General features: G+C 41.5%; 1 protein-coding gene across 1 annotated transcript in view; it reads right to left on the bottom strand.

The window, feature by feature from the left end:
• Dmrt1 (doublesex and mab-3 related transcription factor 1) overlaps positions 1 to 22,434 on the bottom strand; it is a 103,292-nt gene extending 80,858 nt beyond the window's left edge. Inside the window, exons 1-2 of the mRNA XM_046459506.2 lie at positions 22,087 to 22,434; positions 18,846 to 19,029 (exon numbers count right to left, since the gene is read on the bottom strand). Coding sequence (XP_046315462.1) covers positions 18,846 to 19,029; positions 22,087 to 22,434 — 532 coding nt within the window. The remainder of the gene's footprint in view (positions 1 to 18,845; positions 19,030 to 22,086) is intronic.
• Positions 22,435 to 22,742: the final 308 nt, after the last annotated feature.

Genomic DNA, 22,742 nt, shown 5'->3' with positions numbered 1-22,742 from the left:
AGTAACATCTGATGAGTGTGGATTTGGGGGTCGGTATACAAATGTTTTAGAATAATGATGCCTGCCCAACTGTATGAGGATGAATTTTATGCATTTACATTACACTTCAATAAAGCTGCATTGTTTGGGGGGGGTGGGTTTCTGTTTCTTTTTCTTTTTTTGTACTTGGGATTGAACCCAAGGGCTCTTTACAAGTGAGCTATGGCCCCAGCCCCTTTTTTTTTATTTTGAGACAGGGTTTCACTAAGTTGATTAGACTGGACTGGAACATTCAATCTTCGTGCCTCAACCTCCCACCGTGCCAGGCAACCTGTTGATTTTTAAGTGTACCCTAAATAGTAAAATAAATAGAATTTCTGCCTTTTTTCTGGGAGAGGGGGTTCAGTGCTGGGGATTGGACCCAAGGCCTTGTACCACATGGTAGGCAAGTGCTCTACCACTGACCCATATATACAGCCCTTGCCTTTTATTTATGCAGAAACTGATAGAAAAGGCGGCAAATAGGGTCACAGAAAGATGAAGGAAACATGGTAAGATGAGAAACTGTTTTAGTTTTTATGGTGCTGGGAAGAGAACCCAGAGCCTCATACTTGCTAGGCAAGTAAGTGCTCTATCATTGATGCACATCCCCAACTCTGAAGGCTTTAAAGGAGTATATTATTCATACTGAGAACAAAACTTTGAAAATACATATAAGTATAAAACATTAAAGACTATCAGAAAAAGTCTAGTATTCTGTGTCTCTTTGTATATGAATATATACACATGCTTTTTAGACATCTGAAATATTACTGTAAACAGACATTCATCCTTTGTATGTATACCTATGTGCCAATATTTTACTACCCTCCAATTGTTAATCAATTGAAATATTTCAAAAACTTTTCTCCTAGTGTATTATAAAAGGCTGTGGTTTAAACTTAAAGCTGTGAGTCTTAACCTTTGTTAGGTCACAGACCTCTTGAAGAATCACATAAAAAAATTTCAGAGCCATCTTCCAAGAGAAATGCAGAGACCCGCCTGAAGCTCACCATGGGCTCCAATTTTAAAAACCTTCAAGAGGCAAGAAGATGAAAACTGCCAAGTCCTAAGACTCAACAACAAAACAGGCAGAATCTTGGCTAGATCTGAGATCTATTCCCAAACCAGATACGAACCAGAGAAGTGGCAGCAAATCAGAACTCCTGAGAAGAGATTACAGTGCTCTGGCTGAGAGGATCTCAGAGCTGAAGAGCTGGGCTTAGTGGAAAGAGAAGCCCTCATAATAATGCATGCGGGCCAGAAAGATTCACGAAAAAGTCAACTGCAAAGGAGATGGAGCAGCTCTTCTTTCTAGCATGTTGAACAGCCAAAGCAACTAGTCCCAGAAAGGACAATTGGTGAGAAAAAGCTCTCAAACTCAACATATTCATGCATTCCAGTTCATCTACTCAATGCAAACTGGGTGCTCAACTGTTTACCCAGCTCCTTATATCACTCATTCTATCACATTACCAAGTATGGAGGGAGGTATCCTCAGCATCAGCAAAGTCTGTAACTAGAAGTCCACCAACTGCACAGAAGGTGTAAGACTTTGTTTATTATAAGCCAAAATACAGGCACAAAACAGCTCTGCATTAACAGCTGAAATAAAGCAAATGGATAGACAAAGAGAAAAGGCTATTAACAGTCCACAGAAAATAGGACACCCTGAAAAAATATAAAATAGTAAGAAAAAGATTATTAAATTCTCAGGGACTGAGAAAGCAAAACTAGGGAGGAGAAACAAAGTCACTGCAGATTAAATATGGAGAGTTTTAAGCCAATTATAAAAGATCAAAGAGAACAAGAGAGGGGAGGAGTAGCCTTACAAGTAACCGAGATAGGAGACCTTGGGAGAAATACGGCCAGAGGCAAATCATTACAGTTTACAGCGAAAGTAATCTAGGAATGATTTTAGCAAGGAATTCACTAGAGACCACTATTGCGAGCAACTGCACAGGGACAGAAAACAAAAAGCTCTTTATTTTAAAAAGGGTACACAACTCCAAAGGGAAGGACGGGATTGGCACACAGAAAATGATAAAGAATGCCCATGTCTGGGGTCACATATGGATTTCCATGCCAGCCTCTGGCTAGGATTTGGCGTGGTCTTCAATTCACACCACCACAGTCAAAGGGGAGGAAGAGAGTCCTTAACAAAAATCTTACACAAGAGCCAGGTTACCACGGCACAAGTCAATGGTCTCAGCCACCTGGGAAGCTGAGACAGGAAGATCGCTTGAACTCATGAGTGTGAGGCCAGCCTGGGCAACAAGACCATGGTCTTTTGAGCAAGACCATGCCTCAAAACACACAAGTGAAACAACAAACTTGACATTGCCCTTCTAAGCAATGACATCTACCTCAAAAGTCTCTACCCTTGACTGACTGATTTTTACGAAGAGAAGATGTGTTGATACAAATGATGCTAACTTTCCATCTTAGTGCCTTTCATTCATGCCTTTAAAGCATTTATGGCACTCTCTGCAATTTATAAGCAGCACTTTACATACTTCAGTGGCTACCCACAATAACCTCGAAGGTTGAAAAAACAGGAACTATTAGGCTCTCCAGGTAGAGGATGTGGCTCAGTTTGGAAAGGTTGTTGGCATGTAAGGAAATGTGGTGGTATCTGGAGTCTAGAATAAAATCCATGCCTTTGAACTCCAACTCTGGTAACTTCTTGCAGTTACATCAAGAACCCTAGATAATCAGCTTTTCATTGTTGGGGGTGGGCAGGGTGCTAGGGATTGAACCCAGGACTCTGTACATGTTAAGTATACACTCTACCACGAGCTACACCACCAATCCCCCCAGCTTTTCACCTTTACCCTAAGCAGTTAATTCTGAAAATTTTGTTTTGATTTTTGGACACTAAACACCAGATACTATAAAACAGAGTCAGAAAGGCAAGCAAAGCACAGAACACTAAGGCATGCCCATTACAACTAGCATGTAAGATCCAGGAAAATGCCTGCCTTATGAAATATTTCTTTCCTAAATGGGAAGGTACAGATCACTCTATTACCAAAAGGATGAGCAAGAGCCTAAATTATAGCTGGATTAATAGAATAAGAAAAGGTATGATATTACTAACACAGCATTTACTGATATTGAGAAAATATCTCTAAGAGAGAGAAAAGCAAACCAAGGAGAACCCCAGGCAACAACTATTTCACCTACCTCTGGCACTTGGATACCAACTGTTTACCTAACCGGATTACTACTAACATGGGTCCTGATTACTACTGACATGACCTCACCAACCAGGGTCACAAAATCTAATGTAGGACTCAAGTATGGGTTGGGTATCACCAACCTGAATTTGAATCCCAACCCTACCACTCAATATACATGTGATCTTGAGCAAGTTATCCAGCTTCAATTTCCTTATAAGTGGAAAAAAATAGCTCTTATTTTACAGAAAAAAATAACTGTAAAGATTAAATGAAATTATAAATAAACTAGCAGCAAAGACAACACCTGCCACAGGGAGACAGTCAGTAAAAGAGAGCTAGTCTTATTAGAATCATTACAAACACCTCTGAAAAACGAAACACTGAAGAGTTGGAAAGTAACAAACTACACCCTTAGGAGACAAAGAATAAAGCACACAGAGAAACTAGGAAAATGTGATTCACACTCATGCGTGGGTCCTCCATTTGAAAAACATCACTTATTCCTGCCCTTCTGGCTCCTGATGACACAAACTAATGTGAGAATTGCATTTCTTTGCTTAATCACCCTTATTATGCTGTTTTTCCCCCAGCCCTACCCAATTTTCTCCTGCTCCTAGATCCAAGCTTTTGTTCCCTGTCAAAGTCCTCTCCTCTGCTGTAAATAATCTCTCTCCCTCTTTTATATTACCTTTCAAATATTTATAGACTGTTATTCTCCTTCTCTCCAAGTCATACATCATTTTTGTTGCCCTTCCTCTGGATTCTCTCTAGTTTATCTACATCTTTTAGAGAAAAACAAACCCAGGTGCTGCATGATGGAGACAGCACACCCAAAGCTAACAACCCCAAACCAAGAAGGCCCCTTTTTCAAAGCCACACACACAAAAAAAATTCTTTGATGTGCCTCTTACTCCTTTTCTTCTATAACTCATAATTCCATCTCTCAGATAAAAATTTCAGGAGAGAGTGATAAGGGATATGAACACCACCTTCATCAAGTGGATGCCGGGGCTCTGCAAGGTAGCCACTCCTGGGTCAGGATGCCAGGGACAATCTCAGGTCCATCTCCAACCTGCTAATGAGGAATCACACCCACTACCCACTGATTGTACTTGCTAACTCCTTTCCTGTCCACTGCACTCAGAATCCGTGTATTAGCTGAATAGTGTCCTTGAGACTCCCTGTGGCTTTCTGTTTTGTCCCTAAGGAAAAAAATCCAACAATGTTTATTTTCAAATAAACACAGGTTTGGAGTGTTTTTAAAAAGAAAATGTCTGAAACTAAACGGTTAAAAATTATATCCCTGCCACCAAGAAAATGAGTCCCTTTTGCAGGGGACGACTGTGACACACCCAGTTCAGCTTCTCTGTGTTCCCTCTCAAAGGCGGTGGTGTCCAAATGTGACATGCCATGCTACTCCCTCATCCCCTGTCTGTGTGGATGTCCCCTGCTTCTTAATCTCATGTGAATGTTCTGGTGGTTTCTAGTGGTTTGTGTGACACTCCCCACTCCCTCTAGAAAGGATAACAGATGGGTAACACTCAAGACATCTATCAGCAAAGTGAACAAAACAGAAAAAAAAGGTACATTATTTAGAAGGGGGGCATTGACCTGTATTTTAATGTGAAGGCTTAATACATTTACTATGTTTTGAGTGTGAAGCTGGATCTCCTGTGATTCCTGTCTAGTACTGCAGGGAAATGTGATGGATTACACAAGCCTCCTCCAAGGATGTACTTCTTATAGTTTGTATAGCTTTGTTTTTGCAAAAATCAGTTTATAAGGTAAACCAGACCTAAACTCATTCCTCTGTTCCTCATACTAGTATCTGAAACTTGAGTTTAGAACTTATATACTTCATTATTGTTTCAAATAATTTTATTGTTTCAAATAACTTATAGTTAATGAAAAATTGTGCATCAGAGTATCTCACAAAAAAGATGAGCCCATAGCAATTTTGGGAGATATATAGAACATTAATTCATTTCGAAAAAGAAGAGATGAACACACAAGAAATCAAATGGGCTGCCCAAATCAGAAGGGTAAGGAGTTGAGCAAGGTCTTTGGATTCCAAACATTAGCTTCTTTGGATGAGAAGAAGCCTCCTCCCCACTATGGTTATCAAGATAACAACAGAATTGTTTTTCTAGGTGTCTTCAGTCTTCAAGATCTTTTTTTTGGGGGGGAGGTTCCAGGGTTTGAACTCAGTGCACTCGACCACTGAGCCACATCCCCAGCCCTATATTTTGTATTCCATTTAGAGTCAGGGTCTCAATGAGTTGCTTAGCACCTTGCTTTTGGTGAGGCTAGCTTTGAATTAGTGATCCTCCTACCTCCTGAGCCACTGGGATAACGGGCGGGCTAATGGCATGGCGCCTGGCTTATCTTCAAGATCTTTGATGAAGCTTCTACTGTCACGTGCCATTCTCTTGGAGGGAAATCTGGCACTGTTATTCAGCAATGATAACATTCATTCCATATCAACACAAACGTCAAATGACTTTAAAATAGTTGAAAAGTAACATGCATTCTGATTTCATGCAAACCAGCAACACTGGCTAAGAATAAGATTAGTCTATTAGTCTATTAACTAAAACATCTAACTAGATAGTAAAATCAGCCCTTCTCTATCCTCAAGGTTCTTCACCTGAAGATTCAACCAACTGCAGGTTAAAATGATTACAAAAAAAAAAAAAAAAAATTCAGAAAGTTCCAAAAAGTAAAACTTGTACTATGCTGAAGCCACTTTCATGAGGTCATGTGTAATCATGCCTGCTGCAGCCCCCCACCAGTTCACAGATCCTGTCTTTCACCAGCACTCGTATGAGCACTGTTTGACTCACTCTTTCATGTTCTATGTAATAAGGCCTTTGATAATCATCTGTACTGAACATGTACATTTTATGTCATTCTAAACAATACAGTCATAACAGGGTTTTTTGTTTGTTTGTCTGTTTTGTTTTCCAGTGCTGGGTACTGAACCCAGGATCTCATGAATACCGGGTAAGTGCTCTCCCACAAGTTACACCACCAACCTGTTTTAACAACTATTTACATAGCATTTAAATGGCATTATTTTAAGAAATCTAGAAATGATTTAAAGTACCTGGAGGGTGTGCATAGATTATTAGGTTAATACTATACCATTTAAAATAAGGCACTTGAGCCTTTCTGCACTTTGGTATCCAAGGAGGGTTCAGAAACAACCCGAGGACACCAAGGGACCTCTATGTATTTCCTCATTCCTCAGCCAAGGTATGACCAGACCAAATAGTAAGAAATTTCAAAACCATGTCTGTGAAATGATTTGGTCAATGAGGTCTTTAGCTTAACTTGAAATCTATCTGCTCATAGCTAAAATTGAACTGAGGAGTAGAAGTTAGGAGGTGTATTTTTGTAAAGAATGCACTGGCTTAGCTGTCCTCTGGCCATTTTCACATGACCTGGCCAATGGCGCGTCATGGGAACTGGAATTACTGGGGGCTTCTGATCTTCTGAGAACAGTGACTAGGACTCAGTCCTATGTCTCTTCTTGTCTCTGCAATTGTCCCCAGCCAGTCTCATGAAGCTTTATGCTCTAAAATACCAAGTAATGAGGGGTGGGGAAGTGCAACCCACATCACAAAGGGTGTGTGTGTGTGTGTGTGTGTGTGTGTGTATATATATATATATATATATATATATATATATATATATATTTTTTTTTTTTTTTTTTTTTAAAGAACTCCTGGGGCTGGGGTTGTGGCTCAGTGGTAGAGCACTCCCCTAGCATGGAAGAGGCACTGGGCTCGATCCTCAGCACCACATAAAATGATAAATAAATAAAGGTATTGTGTCCATCTACAACTAAAATATATTTTTAAAAAAGAACTCCTAGATGTTGAAAAAGATAATTCAACAGAGAAATGAGCAAAGGGCATGCCAATGGATCATTGAAAAAAATACAAAGGGCCCTTAAACAGAAGAAAAGGTGTTCAAACTTACCAACAATGTGGATTATAAACCGTGCTAACTATATTACTTATCTCACACTGTGTAACACTTTGCAGCAAATCTAGTGGCTTAAATAATACAAATTCATTATCTCATGGCTCTGAAGGCCCAAAGTCCAAAGTGGGTCTCAGAAGGCATTGGCAAGACTGCATGCCTTTTTGGAGGCTTCAGGGAAGACCCATTTCTTTGTTCATTCAAGTGTTGGCAGAATTCAGTTCCTTGTGGTTTTAAGACTGAGGCCCCACTTCCTTACTGACTGTCAGCTGAGAACTATTCCAAGGCCTCCTGCCTTCTTTGGGGTAGGGAAAGGTCTTCCTCCAGCTACAAATCCAGCAGTAATAGGTCAAGTCCCACAAACTTGAACATTCTTCTTAGTTGTCTTCTGCTATGGTGTCTCTGGGGCAGCTGGGAAAGTTCTCTACTCTAATAATGGTTTGGATCTGGAATGTCCCCCAAAGGTTTATGTGTTGATGGCTTTGTCCCCAGTGCAGCAATCTTCTGTGGTGGAGCTTACAGGAGGCAATTGGATCATGCGGGCTTTGTCCTCATCAGTGGATTAATCCCCTGACAGCTGAATGAACTACTGGGAAACAGTGGAAACTGTCATCAGTGGGGCATAGTTGGAGAAAGCAGGCCTTTAGAGTCATGTACTGGAATAGTATTTCTTGTTCCTGGCTCATTATCCAGCCCTCCTCATTGCACCCTGCTTCCTGACTACCATGAGCTGAGCAGCTTTGCTCTACCACACCCTCCGTCATGATGCTCTGTCTCAACTCAGACCCCCAGCAACAGAGCCAACAGACTGGACTAAATACTCTGAAAGAGTAAGCCAAAATAAGTGTTTCCTCCTCTAAGCTGTTTTTCTCAGTTATATATCACAGCAAAAAAAAAAAAAAAAAAACTAACACATCTACTCTTAAGAATCATGCCATGAGATCCTGGAAGATCCAGGGTCATCTCTCAATCTCAAGATCCTAGACTTAATCATATTTGCAAAGTCCCTCCTGGGGACTGGGTGTGCACTTCTCTGGGGGGCCTTGAGTCTCCAACCACACTGAATACAAGGCCTCACCTATCAGACTGGCACAGCCCCAACAACAGCCTAAGCCCTGGAAATGCTGTGGTTGCAGCTCTCTGGAGGGAGTGACACTGACAGCACCTACCAAAAGGCACCGAAAATTATCTCCAAAACAGACCTTCTGTCCCATCCCTTCTTTCCATCTCTACTACCACCAGCCCTGTCAAAGCAGCTCTCCCCTTGGCATGGGCAACAGCCCAGCCTTGACATCAATCCCTGCTCCCACTTGGCTTTTTCAAGCTACACTCCACACAGCAGCAGAGAGATCTTTTAAGAGAGTAAATCAGGTCACGCCACTCACTGCTTTAACACTCCAGTGACTTTCCATGGCACTCATAATAAAATCCCAACTCCTTCCCTGGCCTACACGGCCCTTCAAGATGCAGCCCCCACAGATGTAACCCCTGCTCACAGCACTCAGACACCCGCCACCTGCCTGCTGTTCTAAGTGCAGTCTCACTTTGCTGCTCCTTCTGCCTGGAATGCTCTTTTCTCAGACCCTGACCCCAATGGTTCATTATCATTCAGAACTAGCTCCAATTTAATCTCCTCAGAAGTCTTCCTTCACTGACTCTTTATTTAAAACAATCGCTGTCCTCTCAAGTCACATCCTTCGTATCACTTCCTTTTTCTTCATAACACTATTTCCTAAAAGTACCTCGTTTACTTATTGATGTACTTGCTTATCAACTCTCTCCACCCCCTGGAAATGTAAGATGCATGTTTTATTCACTGCTATATGTCACACACCTAGAATAGCGCCTGGCCCAGTGCAGTCACACAATGAATGTTAGTTTTATTTTTTCAGTGCTTGGGATAGAACCCAAGGCCTCGTGTGTGCTAGGCAAGCCCTTCACCACTGAGCTACACCCCCAGCAATAATTGTTAAATATGCAAATTTTAAAAAAATAGAAGGAAAAAAGGGAAGTGGGGAGGGACTCTTGCTCAGACAGTGCACTCACCAACAGAAATGAATTCAATTTTGTTCAATAAACATGGATTGGTGTCTAATGAATCCAATCAGCTTCACTGAATTAAAGCATGTTCTGTATAGTTTAGATAAACCCAAAAAAAACCTTGAGAATAGAGTTAAGGGTTAGGGTGCAGAAATCAATATTGAAAGTCACCTGTTAGCATAGACTGAATTGAATTGACATTGGATGACTAAAGCAATACCTAAGAGCTCTTACTGCCAATAAACATCAGAAAATTTGCCATTACAATAACATTGAATCAATATTTTCTTTTGATAATCCAGGTCTGCTTTAAGAATCTATTACATGATTTTTTTTCTGGAAAGCAGGTCCAGTGGTATTATAAAATAAGACCAAAATAGCAATTATGAAGTCTGCCCACAGACATAAGAGTAAACTCTGTTTGAAATGTCATTGTTTTCAGCAACAGTGATAAACATTTATGTGAATTTTCGCAAGGGAGTCAAAACGGTTGTCCCCAGAATTGAATTTTTTTATCAACTGAAAAGTAAGACACCTCAGGCTGAGACAGAAATGCAGACATGCCCTCGCCTAGTTGTTCGTGAAATCACAAAAAGAAAAAAGATCTGACAAGTTCCAGTGAGATAACACCTAGAACCACGGCAGGGCCAGGAACCCCAACTCCTCTTCTTTGCTTCATGGTACACTCAAGGGCACTGTGCAGCTATGAGCCCAGATCATCTGACAAAGATATGGAATTCATCCTGCATAAGGTGTTAGTTCACATTGCCCTGGCCCATGCCTACAAACCTCGACCCTAGAGAGAGACTCCATTATGCCAGAGGCATAGATTAGACCCATCTATGAAACAAAATGAAAAGTTAGCAATAGAGTAAAATTTGGGGGCTGGGAGAAGGAGGAGAAGCAGAGGAGAGAAAGGATACTGGCAGAAATAAAAGAAACCGTCTTAGCACCCAGGAGTCTACAGATGATTTCAAAGGCCATGAAGCCTTGAAGAAAAATGAAGCTGGATCCGGCACAGTGGTGCACGCCTGTAACCCAGCAGCGCAGGAAGTTGAGACAGGAGGAGTTCAAAGCCAGACTCAGCAAGAAAGAGGTGCTAAGCAGCTCAGTGAGACCGAGTCTATAAATAAAATACAAAATAGGGATGGGGATGAGGCTCAGTGGTTGCAGGCCCCTGAGTTCAATTCCGGGTACAAAAATAAAGTAAAGCTGAGACAAAAGGCTATCTTCAATCAAGTTAGTTAATGAAAGGGAAATTGGACGTATTAATAGTTGAAGGACAACAGAGATTCTGTTTGGGAAGTTCTAGAAATGGGTGGGGGCAATGGTTGTTCAACAACATGAACGCACTTAGGTCCACATTTAAAAAGGTATGAAGTGACAAATTTCAAATGCTGTACATTTTATCACACTAGAAAAAAAAAAGAACAAGTGAATAAAACAAAAGATGGGACAAAAAGACACCCACAAAACCCTAAAAAGTAGAAGAAGTCTGGGAGGGGAGCTGGATCCTGAGACCAGCAGGACCAGGAATACAGGTCAAGGACTCCAGCACCATACTAGGGAATGCAAGGGAAACAGGAACTTTTTGACATTTCAAAGGGTTCCTTGGGCAACAAATTTAAGGCTGCATCACACAAGGACAGCACCTAGTGTTACCATCCATAAACTCTCCAATGTGGGCTGGGATGTAGCTCAGTGGTAGTGCTGGGAGCGTTTATGAGACCCTGAGTTTGACACCACATACTCCAAAACTATGACCAGCCATTGGCAGGAAGTTCTAAGAGTTAATGTAAACTACTAGGGGTGCCAGGTAGGACAACTGTCTATTTTCACAAACTCTCAGGATTTTCTTCCACTCTACAGAAAGGTGACCATGGTCTTCCATTTTCAGAAAATCAAAAATAAAAATTATCCTAGCCAAGTGTCTAGGGTAATAGAATTCCTGCACCCTCATTTTGAGGAAATACAGATCACCTAAGACCTGAAAAGATGCTTCAGTCCTTTCTAAAAAGATATCAGTATTTCTATCGGCCAGCCATGCACAGGGAAAGACCATCCCTGGTTCCTCTATGAATTGTTGGCTTCCTCACTTTTGTTTTCACTACAAACTGTGACAATGAAGTAAATGGAGAAATTTCTACAGAGACTGAACATTAACATAGTTCTAGTGATAATAAAATGCAAACCTGAAGACTCCTTCATGATCTGATCTTCTCATCAGAGAGACTCACACTGCTTTGAACTATCTATTATACTTGCCAGAATGAAGGGATCTTTCCTTTCAATTTAAAAAAGTTTAAATGTGGGAGCTGGAGTCGTGGCTCAGTGGTGAGATGCTTGCCTAGCACATGTGAGGCACTGGGTTTGATCTGCAGCATCACATAAAATAAATAAGGGTATGGTGTCCACCTACAACTGAAAAAGTTTTAAAAAGCTTAAGTGTAGCAGAGAGCAGTGATTCATGCCGGTAGTTCTCAACTCACTGAGATTCCATCTCTAAATAATACACAAAAACTATGGGGCCCAGTGGTTAAGCACCCATGGGTTCAATTCCCAGTACCTGCCCCGCCCCCACCACCAAAAAAGCTTAAGTGTGAATTTTCTGGATCTTTCATATATTGCTAGTGGGGATGTTAAACAGTACAGCCTCTTGGGAAAACAGTCTAGTAATTCCTCAAAATATTACACATACAGTTACCATAAGATCAGCAATTCCACCCTCTGATACACACTCAGGAGAAAAACAAACGTACATTTATACAAAAAAAATTGTACACAAATGTTCACAATAGCATTACTCATGATGACCAAAAATTATAAGCAACCCACATGTCCATCAACTGATGAACAGAAAAATAAAATGTAGCATACCCATACATGAAACATTAATTGCTAATAAAATGGAGTAATAAAAAAATAATAATGACATGCTACAACATAGATAAACCTTGAAAAAATCAGGCTAAGTCAAGGAAGCCAGACACAAAAGGTCACACAGCTTATTTTATTTATGTGAAATGTCTCAACTATGACAATGAAATGTCCAGAACATGCAAATCTGTAGAGATGGAAATATATTAGTGGACACTGAGAGCTTGGGTAGGGTGCAGGTAGAGAATGATCACAAAAGGGCAGTTTCTTTTAGAAAAGGAGACAAAATTTTCCAAAATTAAATTCTGTTGATTGTTGAACAACACTGTGAATTTACCAAAAAAAAACAATAAATTATAGCCCAACATGGTGGCATCGTCTCAGCAACTCGGGAGGCTGAGGCAGAAGGACTGCCAAGTCCAAGACCAGCCTGAGCAACTCCATGAGACCCATCTCAAAATTAAAAGGCCTGTGGATGTAGCTCAGCGATAGATCATCTCTGAGTTCAAACCCAAGAACTTCATACAAACTCAAAAATTGAATCATAGATTTTTAAACAAATGAATTATACAGTATAGGAAATATACCTTAACCTGTTAAGAAATTAATTTGAATTTTTAACTATTTTAAAAATACACAAAAAGCACACTGAACATCAAAGATTTTTCTCTCTGACATCTGTATGTGGGTTCGTGAAAACTCAAGTGTTTTAAAACGACTCATGTATTCATTCAACATCATGTATCATTCATTCAGCAAAGGTTTACTGACCATCAACTATAAAGCCGGTAGTTTACTCTATCATAGATGAACAAAGTGATAAGTAAAAGGCCATCCATGCTCTCCAGCTTATTTTCACAAGGGAGATATAGATGTAACCCCATCAAATGGTTTTATGTGTTTTATATATGGTGTTTTGAAACTTGTGACTTTAAATTCTCTCTGTTTTTTAAGGCTCTAGCTAAATTTCCTTTCTAGCCACATGTAATCTGGTTAGGCTATTTTCTGTGTACTTTGTTGTTATAATTGCTAAACTGAAATACTATCCACACAGAGTTTCTATCAGACCAACTGAACTGCTGTATTTGACAAGTATAAGCAGACTTCCCTTGAAATAAACAAAATGGTCTAAAACAGTATTTAAAACAGCAAGCTATCAAAATGATCGCTACCATCTAGCATTTTCTTTCTTTCAAACTTCCAACTGTTGCTTCAGTTTATGTTTGGGTTAAGACAATCTGCTGGCAACTTCTTTGACTCTGAAAGCATGAGGATGCTTTTGATCTGAAGACTTTTTTAACCTAGCATCAATTCTTATTCTGCCTGCAATGGAGAGCTGGCTTAAATCAAAGGGAGACTATCTCACATAAGTGGTCAGAATCTTTCAAAAATAAAATCCTAATCCATTGTGTGTAAAATGTTTTTATCATTCATTTGAGTGAAATGCTTCCTTCTTTGTGATGTTAGAAAACTGCAAAAATAAAAATTTAAATGTTATATTAAATTCAAATAACCCCAAAGAGTAGGTTTAGGGCAGTGGAAATATGCTGTCTGATATCATAAAGATGTTGTCCACACCCACAGAAAGGACAACACCAAGAGTGAACCCCATTGTGCACCCAACTCTGGGGGATATATGACAATGCAGGTTTCTTTGTAACACTGGCACTATTCTGATGGGGGATTTAGATGGTAACGGGGGAGGCCACATATGTGTGGGGGCAGGGGACACATGGGAAATCTCTGTACCTTTCCTTCAATTGTGCTGTAAACAACCTAAAACTGCTCTAAAAAATAGTCTATTCTTCTAAAAATTTAAATTCAGTATATTCAGTTGTTATTCATCAGTCCCATCTCTCACTGACAAAAACCACACAAGGCACACACTTGTAATTCCAGCAACTCAGGAGGCTGAGGCAGGAGGATCACAAATTTGAGGCCAGCTTCAGCAACTTAGCAAAACTCTATTTCAAAATAAAAAATAAAAAGGACTGGGGATGTGGCTCAGTGGTAAAGTACCCCTGGGTTCAACCCTCAATACCAAAAACAAACAAACAAAAACCCCAGGGACATTCTTGCATTTTCAAACTGGAATTTTGAAATAAGAAAGTATACTTTATGCTAATATTTTAAAAGATAAAGCCACAGAGAAAATGCTGAGATTGCTATTAATTCATGGTCCTTTATAGCCAAAAATGTTCATCTTTTTTTTCCTCTGTGCCCCAAAAATGACTAGGAAAAACTTTTCATGTCTGTAAAATATTTAATCTCTCAAGACCCACAAAGAAATATGCTCCTCTTCTGGCCTGCGCTCTCTTGAAGTGAATTCCTGCTGAAGAAGATGGAGGAGGGGCCCCTCCACTATTAGGCACAGACCAGTGCTACCCTTCCAACAGGGGAAGGGGAGGGAAATAGGGCCATGGGCTCCAGGAAAGGCTGAAGCTGCCAAGGAAAACCCCAGACGGTAGGAGGTGGCTTGATCTGGGGGAGGGTGGATGTGCGTGTGGATGCAAGTCCAGGGTGCTCCAGAAGGGAGGGTCCAAGAGATAACATTCAGGTCCTCACAAAGGACATGCATGCAGAACCAAGTTCTCTACAATACAGCCCTTCATTTGACAGTTTCTGTACAGAAAAGGAGATGAAAAACTATGCAGACCTCAGGGAACATACTGGGTAGAACAGTGTTCTATGTGTGCACAGGAGGTTGAAGGAAAAGTAAAATGTAAAATAAACGAGCCCAAATTTACAAAGAAAGAAGGCCCAATTTTTTTCAAAAGCTGATAACTTGAAATAAAAAAAAGTATACTTTATGCTAATATTTAAACTGAAGGCACACAGAAAATGCTGAGATTGCTAATTAATTCATGGTCCTTTATAGTCAAAAATGTTCATCTTTTTTTGCTCTGTGCCCCACAAATGACCAGGAAGACACTTTTCTAATCAATAACATACCTGCTAACATCTAATCCTACTAGTATAAGAATCAGCAACAAAACAATTTCTTCAAAGGGCTATTTTTTTCCCCACAATTACATCCACAATCATAGAAGAAAACAACAACAAAAGTCTCTTATACCCATCTTCGAGGATATCCAATAAATCCTTTGGTCATTGTTAGCCAGCCTTTGACTAAGGACTGTCTTCTAATGTGCATTATCCTATTTATAAGGTTTAGTTCTCCAAAAAATGAATCACAGCTTGGTAAATCCAATTTACTTTGAAGTGTCCTTAGAATTCAGCCAATAATCTCTGCAGTAATTCTTGAGCATTTTTTACTCTCACTTTTGGCACTTTAAGGAGCCAAAAGGAGATAACTAAGAAACTTCAAGGACATAAAAATCTACTCAATTTCACCAAGCAACTGGCCTAACAGACCCTAGGGAGCAGGGGTAGGAAGGAGGTTAGCAACTGCACCCAGGTGAGCCAGGTCAGTAGGTCTTACTATTCCATGACAACTCCTACAACTTTCAACTCTCACTATATCATTTCAAACCCTGGCCTTCCACATCTACATAAAAGAATTCTAGGCCGTCAATAATGCCAACTGGAGCTGGGATTGTAGCTCCGTGGCAGAGCTTCACCTAGCATGTGTGAGGCACTGGGTTTGATTCTCAGCACCACACATAAATAAGTAAAATAAAAGTCCATTGACAAATAAAAAAATATTTTTTAAAAATTCCAAGCTGCATTAAATGTTACAAAGCTAATGACAAAGGGTGCAAACACACTCCCATTATAAACAGGTAAATATTATTAATCTGTACACATATGTGTGTATGTATGTATATATATATTATATGTATATGTACATACATACACATACGTATATGGAAAGAAAAACTACACACAAAAGCCTGGACATGTAGCAAGTAATCCTAGGATGACAGAGGTGAAACTCAAGACTGGTGCTGGAAAAGCAATGTTCTTTCCTTAAATAGGTTCTGGACTCTACTACAAATGTTTGCCCTTTACTTTGCAATAGTTAAATGTTACTTCAAATACATGCAATCTTGGAAAAACTTAAAGTAAGCTTTATTCTTGTTAGTGCCAAGTTATCTAAGAAACTTGTCTCCATTAGCCACCTAAAAGCTGTAGGACCATCTTCTGTCTGCCTCTCCCATTTTCACAATCTCACTCTCCTTCTCCCTCTTTCTCTCTGTAATTGGTATTCTACTAATTTCTCCACATCCCTCTCACTCACATCCTCAGTCCATATTAATTATTAATTCCAACTCCAAAGGTTTGATAGAAATCCTGCAAAGGATGACCATCGTGCCCCAGAGATGAGCTGTCTAGTGGGGCACCCACCTTCCTTTGGGAGGCACAGCCTCCCAGAGCCATGAGTACCCACCTATGCCCAAGCAAAAGAGCAGAACACATATTAGGTCCAACATTCCCCTTGCCTTTGAGTACTGACCAAGAGTTCAGGTACTACAAGGTATGTTACTCCAGAGACAAGCAAGGGATCTGGGTGCATCCTCCTTGATCCTGACCCCTAAATCCTTCTACCCTGTGGCTCCTCTCTGTTACTTTTCCTCCCATTGCCACTCTGAAACTGTCTGCCAGAACCTGTTTTGCCCTATGGAAAGCAAAGTTTGGAAACTGTTCTAAGTATACACTATGAACAACCAGCCCAAAAAGAAAAACACAATACTGGTTCAATTTTTTACAATCTTTTGACATTACAATGGTGCAAAAGCCAGTGCAAAGGTTATACACTTTTGGTAAAAACCATAAGGGCTGGGACATAGCTCAGTGGCAGAGAACTTGCCTAGCATGCATGAGGCCCTGCACTCAATCCCCAATGCTGGGGGCGGCGGGGGACAGTAGAAACTATATTTTGATCTTTTCCCAAGCTAGCAATATGGGATATGATCCTCTCAATTTTGCACAGGAAAAGCAGCTCCCAGACAGCCATAGGACCCAAGAGTAATAAACAACTGGTACTGCACACAGTACTATGTTACTAAGCTATGATGTTCAGTAGGTTGAGTGTATTAAATGCATTTGATTTAGGAATTGTTCTATTTATGTTGGATTTATCAGGACATAAGTCAAGGAGCATCTTTACCTTGTCCTTTGTTCATTACAGAACCTGTAGCTCCAGTAACACAGAGACAGACACACCTACCTGGTTTCCCTGTTGTGCATTTCTCCTCCCTACAATGGCAAAGACTCATGCAATCTTTAAGAACCCTCTCCCTCATTTTTGAGAACCAGAAACAAACTGCCCACAGAGCTTAAGTGACTTGTTCCAAAATTTCACTAATTTTAGATATGCAGCTGAGCAACTTTAGTCTAGTGGTTAAGCACAGCAAACTGAGTAACTCGTACAAGCTTAGCAAAGATGGTACTACATGGCAAGGCCATATTTCAGGAAACCGTGGTAGAGCCTAAAGACAATCTCAGCACATATACATTAGTCCCACTTACCCAGAGTTTCACTTTCTGCTATTTCAGTTATCTGAGGTCAACTATGATCCAGAAACATTCAATGGAAAATTGAATAAGCAAATGATTCTCAAGTTTTAAATAATTTTCATTGTTATAATTGCCTTATTTTATTATTAGATATTATTAATTGTATAGAACCTAATTTATAAACTAAACTTTTCCACAGGTATGAATATATAGGACAAAAATGTTTATTCCAAATATACACATTTACATATACATGTAGGGTTCAGTACTACCCTAAGTTTCAGAAATTCACTTGGGTCTTTAAACCTATGCCCCACAGATAAGGGGGGATTACTGTATTTAACTGCCATAAACTCCAAAATTCCACAGATCTTTGGTGGATTTCTTAGAGCTTCTCTGCATTCTAGACCAGCACCATCAAATGAAACTTTCTGAGAAACAGAAATGCATCATCCAATATGGCAGCTCTTAGCTATATGTGACTAGTGAACACTCAAAATGTGGATCATAGGAGAAACCAAATGTTTTCTTTTTATTTCTTAATAATTTATTTATTAAATAATTACCTATGGCTGGAGGCTTCCATAGTGAACGGTGAACTCCAGACCACTGAGGTTCCTGAAGCAATTTGGAGACCCAGTATACCAAGCACACTGAGCTTGGGAGATAGATGGACTGATTCATATGCTTTCTAGTTCAGTCATCTTGACCATGAACTTAACCTCCTACACCTCTGTCTTCATGAAGTTAAAAAGGACTACTACCTCCTACTTAAGAGAATGACTCTGGGAGGAAGGAAGACCAAACTGGCACATATGAAGCCCCTAGCACAGTGCTTAGCACATGGGAGCCTGCATGACACACTTTCCCTGTTCCTTCTCAGGTTCATCCACATCTGACACTTAGGCTTTGGCCTTTTCAGACACTTTTCCCAAAGGGATGCTGCCCTTGCTGACGAAATAAACTTCCAGTTCTAAGAAACGAAGATCTTTAGCACCTACCCAACTAGACCCCCAAACAGAGGGGTGGACCAATATGAAACATGAACAATCTCACTCCCCCCTGACACTATGTAATTGTGACTATTAACTATCAACAGGAAAGTAAAGTTGCTGAACCTTCACTTCTAGAAGCCATGGCCATCCCCTTGTGAGGCAGACAAAAGCAGAGGGAGAATTCCTTACAAAACTCCTCCAAGCTGTAAATGTTATAGGTGACCCAGGAGGGTCCTGAGTCTGTTTTTATGGCCACAGCACTTCTTCCTCATGCCAGACCTCAATGTGAACCCCAGCCCCCCCCCCCCCCCCCGCCCCAGGTTACCTGAGGCCGCTGTTGTGGGTGTACTGGCTGCTGGTGGCTGTGAAGAGCTGCTGTTCTCATTCATGAGACATTGGTTGCCACCGTTGTTCTCTCTCTTGACAAGCAGCTCAGCTGCACTGGGCAGCGGGATGGGGTGGCTGATACCCAGTTCCTCCTCCTGCGCCTGCTGCCTTCTCAGAGCCACCTGGAAGCACAGGACAGTAAATCATTCTCCAGCACTCTAGAATCACCAGTTCCATGGATAGGCTCTGAACATAAAGAGGTTTCTCATTTCTCTTACCTGGCTGTCCAGGTAACTAGGATGTGCAGCCAAAGTTGAAAAATGATATAAAGACAGGGTTATCTAGCCCAGAGTAGATGTCCCCAAAACACATGAGTGTGCAAACTATCAGGAAAAACTCATCCAAAGAGGGGAGTTCAATCTCAAGAGTAGGAAAACACACTGATGGATTAGGAAGACCTGGACTCCTTCACCCTACAAATATGTAAAAGACCACTGTACTGGAAACAGTGACCAGTAAGCTTACATTAGATCACAGATTCCTCCCCATTTAAAAGGAGAAACAAGAAGCAAGTAAGCATCGACTACAAAATAGGACGAGAAGCAAACACCAATCTACAGCAAAAATGTAAGAATCAGCCTGCGTAGAAACGCAGCAGAGACCTGAACCATGGAATGAGTAGCACTCACACAGGGAAGGAAAAAGGGATAAGAATAATATGGAACAGAGCAGCTAGGAAATGAAACCCCACAAAACCCTGTTCCCTGGGGATGAGGGAGCATGTGGAGAAGCAAGGAAGAGCAAGGAGGCTGGAATCTGGTGTTGGAAGTCCCTGGAAGAAGAGGTGGGAGGTGGGGAGCAAGGGAGAGGACAGGTTTGTGGGGGCGGTGTCTAGGCAGGGAAAGAGAGACAGAATTGAGACAGGTAAGAATCTGACATACTTAGGAAACACTTCAAGGGGCTTCTTATGTTTATAATCTTTTTAATAACATTGTTAAAAATTGGGGGGAGGCTTAAAACAAGTTGTATTTTTGTTTACTACCTGTAACAAAAAGAGACTTTCTATTGAACTTGACTCTTGGCGGTCATGAAAGGAGAAAAATGAAGCACCCTACACGTTAAAGGCTCAAAGACAAGAGAAAAGGTAAAATCAAAATGGTAAATCAGAAATCCAGCTACAATCTATGTATTGGCTTAGGAAAACTATATAGTCCAAAGTTAGCTGATTCATGTGGAAGTAAATTTCACTCATAACCAAGAGTCTTCACCTTAGAAAACTAAACCTTGGATAATTATTTAAGCATATATCTTGGATTTTCTGCTATTAACCAAGGGCTTGGAAACAGCATTATCAATAACTGCCCAGAAGTAAGTTTTTTTAAAACCCTGCAAACCTCTAAAATATTAATACATACTTGTACCTTGATTTACACAAACCTCATGCATACCCAAAAGGCACAGCTTATTTAGTCCACAAACTAAGGATGCCCTTACAAAGATCTTCTCCAAGGTTTGTTAGTGAATATTATTACACAGGAAAGGGGCTGGCAATGGATTGCAAATGCAGTTGTTTCATTCATCTAATATCAATTTCAAACTATTTTAGAATAACTAGAAAGTAATTGCTATATAGATTTTTTAAGGGCTCATCTAGCATAACACAAATCCTCTGGTACAAAAAATCCTGAAGTTTCATATTCTAAAAGTAATCTTGAGTCGTTTTTGTTGTTAATTCAGCTGTCTCCTCAAAATTAGTCCCTCTAAAAAGGGTTTTCAAAATTAATGCCCCTACTCGTATATTTTTATTACATTATGAGGAAAAATCCCTCGAGTATTGATTGCTCCACGTTAAATATTTAAGCCAATGACCAAATGCCCGGAATACTTTCCTGCCTACAAGTATATTTGGATGTTTTTTAAATCTCATTGTGATGCACCTTATTGTTACATCCAGCATTACAATTCACTACAGATTGAATTAAATTCTATGAAGAAACTACCTATATTTTCATTAACTACCCTTATAATATCTGAAGACAAAACTCTTGTAATTGTAAATGTTTTAATTTCCCTGTGTTTAAAACTCTGATGCACGTAGAAAGTAAACGATCTTTAAGCATTTGTGCAGTTATGTTTTTTTAAAACTATTTTACACATTTCTAATCAAAAGCAGCACACCACTGGAAAACACTTTTTTGGTATCATTTCATTTTAAATAATCTATCTTTAAAAGATGAAACAACTTTTAGCTGGAAAGAATGTGTATTATTACCTTTTAAAAACCTTTTAGGAAACCAAAGACGTGAACTTTCGTTAACATGCTAAATTACTAGCGTACTGTTGAAGCCATTAAAAATTAAAAATAAAAACTAACGGCTGGCTTCAAACCCAGGCAGTTTTTTTTTTAATTCTTAAATATAGTCAAAACATTTACATAACTTGGGGCCAGACAGCGAATTTTAAAATACTAGCATTTCCACGGTGCTCAAAATGGCTGAGGCGATCGGCCCGGAGCCGCCGGGGGCGAAGACGCCAAGTGCATCAAGAGCAGGAGACCACGCCGCGCGGCGTCCATCACAGGGACTTTTCCAAAAAAAAAAAAAAACGCGGCGTCGCGTTCCGCAGCTACTCAAGGGTCTCCCCTGGCCCCTACAAAGCGTCCTTCGCGGCGCTCCAAAGGACCCTACTTGATTTAAGCCCAACTCAGTGGGGAGTAGTCCCTGGGACCCTCGAGGAGAGCGAACCCCGCAACTCTGTGCTCGGTGGCGATCGCCGGGACTGCCCAGCCAAGCGAACCCCTCGGCGATCGGCTCTGAGAGCGAGGCTGGAGATCCCAGCCGCCCCCACATTGCGGAGCGAACCCCGCAACTGAGCTGAAGCGCGGGTCCGGAGATCGTGGAGAATCCCTAGCGGAACAAACTCAACTCTGCTTGGAGGGCAGGGATGGAGATTTGGGGGCCCCGCCGCTGCAGCGAGCCCCGCAACTCTGGTGCAGGATTGGGGTGATCTTAAAAGCAGGGTGAACCCCGCATCTCCGCAGGCGGGAACTGGGACTCGTTCCCGCCTACCCAGAGTGGCTTCGGCCCTGGCTGGGAGTCCCGCGTCCCCGGCGCGCCGCGAACGTCGGCGCTACTAGCCGGATCATTCCCGATCCCGGGCCCGGCTTAACTCCGGCCTCGTCGAAGGACTTTATCCCTGACGCTCAGAACTGAACCCCCTTTCCGGACACCCGCACCCACCTGCGCGGCCATCACGCGCTGTCTCTCGGCGATCAGATTGCACTTTTTGCACTGGCAATCCCGCCACATGCAGAAGCGTTTGTGGCCCTTGAGCGGCGAAGCGTAGCCGTGGTTCCTGCACCGAGCGCACTTGGGCAGCCTCGGGGACTTCTTGCTTGAGGCGCCCAGGCCCGACGCCCCAGAGCCGGAGCCGCTATCGCTGTCCCCGGCGCCTGATCCGCCACCAGCGCCCATCAGCGCCCCAGAAGCTTTCCCGAAGCCCCCGGACTTGCCCTGAGGCGCTACCCCGGGGGCGTGCGGGGTCTCGGACGGTGCGGAGGGCTTGTTGAACGCGTCGTCGTTGGGCATGTTGCCCCAAGGAGCGGCAAAAGGACTCACACCGCCTCTCACGCCCGAAGACGGCTGCAAGGAAGCACCCAACAGACGGCTAGGCTCTAGGAGAGGAGGTGCAGGAGGCGTGTATGCAGCAGCCGGAGGTGCAGCCCGAGTGGCGAGGTCGGGACACGCAGCGCCGGGAGTGGTGGGGGGTTGTGCCCTTTTTTTTTTCTTTTGGCGCGCGGCATAGAACTTTTGGATACTTTTCAGAATGTTCCCGGGATTGCAGAGGCGGGAGAGGGCGCGAGGGAGCTCAGCCACGCCCATTGTCCCCCAACTCC

The sequence above is a fragment of the Marmota monax genome, unplaced genomic scaffold, assembly GCF_021218885.2.
Source record: "Marmota monax isolate L192 unplaced genomic scaffold, Marmota_monax_Labrador192_F-V1.1 WCK01_AAM20220418_F8-fsc00059, whole genome shotgun sequence".
In the NCBI taxonomy this organism is placed as follows: Eukaryota; Metazoa; Chordata; class Mammalia; order Rodentia; family Sciuridae; genus Marmota; species Marmota monax.
Note: the sequence above shows the minus strand (reverse complement) of the source record. Positions and strands in the feature narration are given on the sequence as shown.